Raw genomic sequence first — 969 nt, forward strand, 5'->3', positions numbered from 1 at the left:
GAATATTGCCTAATGGAGTAAGCCAATCACTAACTTAGCCGGCATGTCTATGCCCATCCGCTAATTAGGTTTTTTTCTTTTTGTATGCATTTCCACCATAGCATTTTTCTTCTTTCTCCACATAAAAGAGTAAGCAAAAGGACTGCTTTCATCCATAATAAGTTAAAATCAGAAATGACCTAACTAACAAGTAACTGATATTGGTCCTTGGAGCCCAAAGAGTAAAATCCATAGAAAATCTATTGGTTCCATTTTATTCTGGTATATTCCATGCACACCCCCTTTGGAAAAATGGGGTTTATGAATCTTATCATACAGCAAGGAGCAGTATCTCAGAGCCAGAGCTGACAGTCCACGGCAAGAGGTCCGGGCTCTCTCAGATCGCTAAGTGTCGTTCTGAGTCACTGCTCAATCAGTCTTCACGTGGCCGTTGGCCAAGGCAACGGGAACGGTGGGGGCCCCTGGCTCGGCAGTCTCATCAAATCGTAAGCGCAAGGTGTTTCTGATCACCAGCTGCTCCATGATGAAAGAAGCACAAAACCACGGGATGGCATACTCCAGGGTGATGAGGCCCATGAAGTCAAAATCAAACTGGGAGTAGTCCCACGGGCAGGCATTGAACTGGCGTAGGATGAGGCCGGTGGTGAACTCCCAGAGGTACGTCCAAAGCGTGTAAATGAAGCAGCGCACTAAAATGTGACACTTGTCTTTGAGATACAGATACATCTTCTCCACAATGAGGATGGAGGTGCCATAGATGAAGAGCGCCCACACACTGGTAACACCCGGGAACTTCCAGTTGAAGTTGACCACAAAATCCCAGGCAGCTGTGAACATCACCTCACAGAAATAGCCATGAATGGCGTAGAGGTACCATCGGGAGAAAGCGGTCAGAGGTTCTGCCGCAGCCATTCTTCTGCGCACACCCCAGCAGGCACTCTGAAATAGAGGGGGGAGAGAGAGAGAGAG

At 47.8% G+C, this 969-nt stretch overlaps 1 protein-coding gene across 1 annotated transcript; it reads right to left on the minus strand.

Moving 5' to 3' along the window:
• Positions 1 to 109: 109 nt before the first annotated feature.
• Positions 110 to 936, minus strand: TMEM229B (transmembrane protein 229B). Its single transcript, XM_010160017.1, has one exon. It carries the CDS (start codon positions 910 to 912, stop codon positions 409 to 411), a length of 504 nt encoding a protein of 167 aa, XP_010158319.1. The 5' UTR covers positions 913 to 936; the 3' UTR covers positions 110 to 408.
• Positions 937 to 969: the final 33 nt, after the last annotated feature.

The sequence above is a fragment of the Eurypyga helias genome, unplaced genomic scaffold (genome assembly GCF_000690775.1).
Source record: "Eurypyga helias isolate BGI_N326 unplaced genomic scaffold, ASM69077v1 C15542539, whole genome shotgun sequence".
Taxonomy (NCBI): domain Eukaryota; kingdom Metazoa; phylum Chordata; class Aves; order Eurypygiformes; family Eurypygidae; genus Eurypyga; species Eurypyga helias.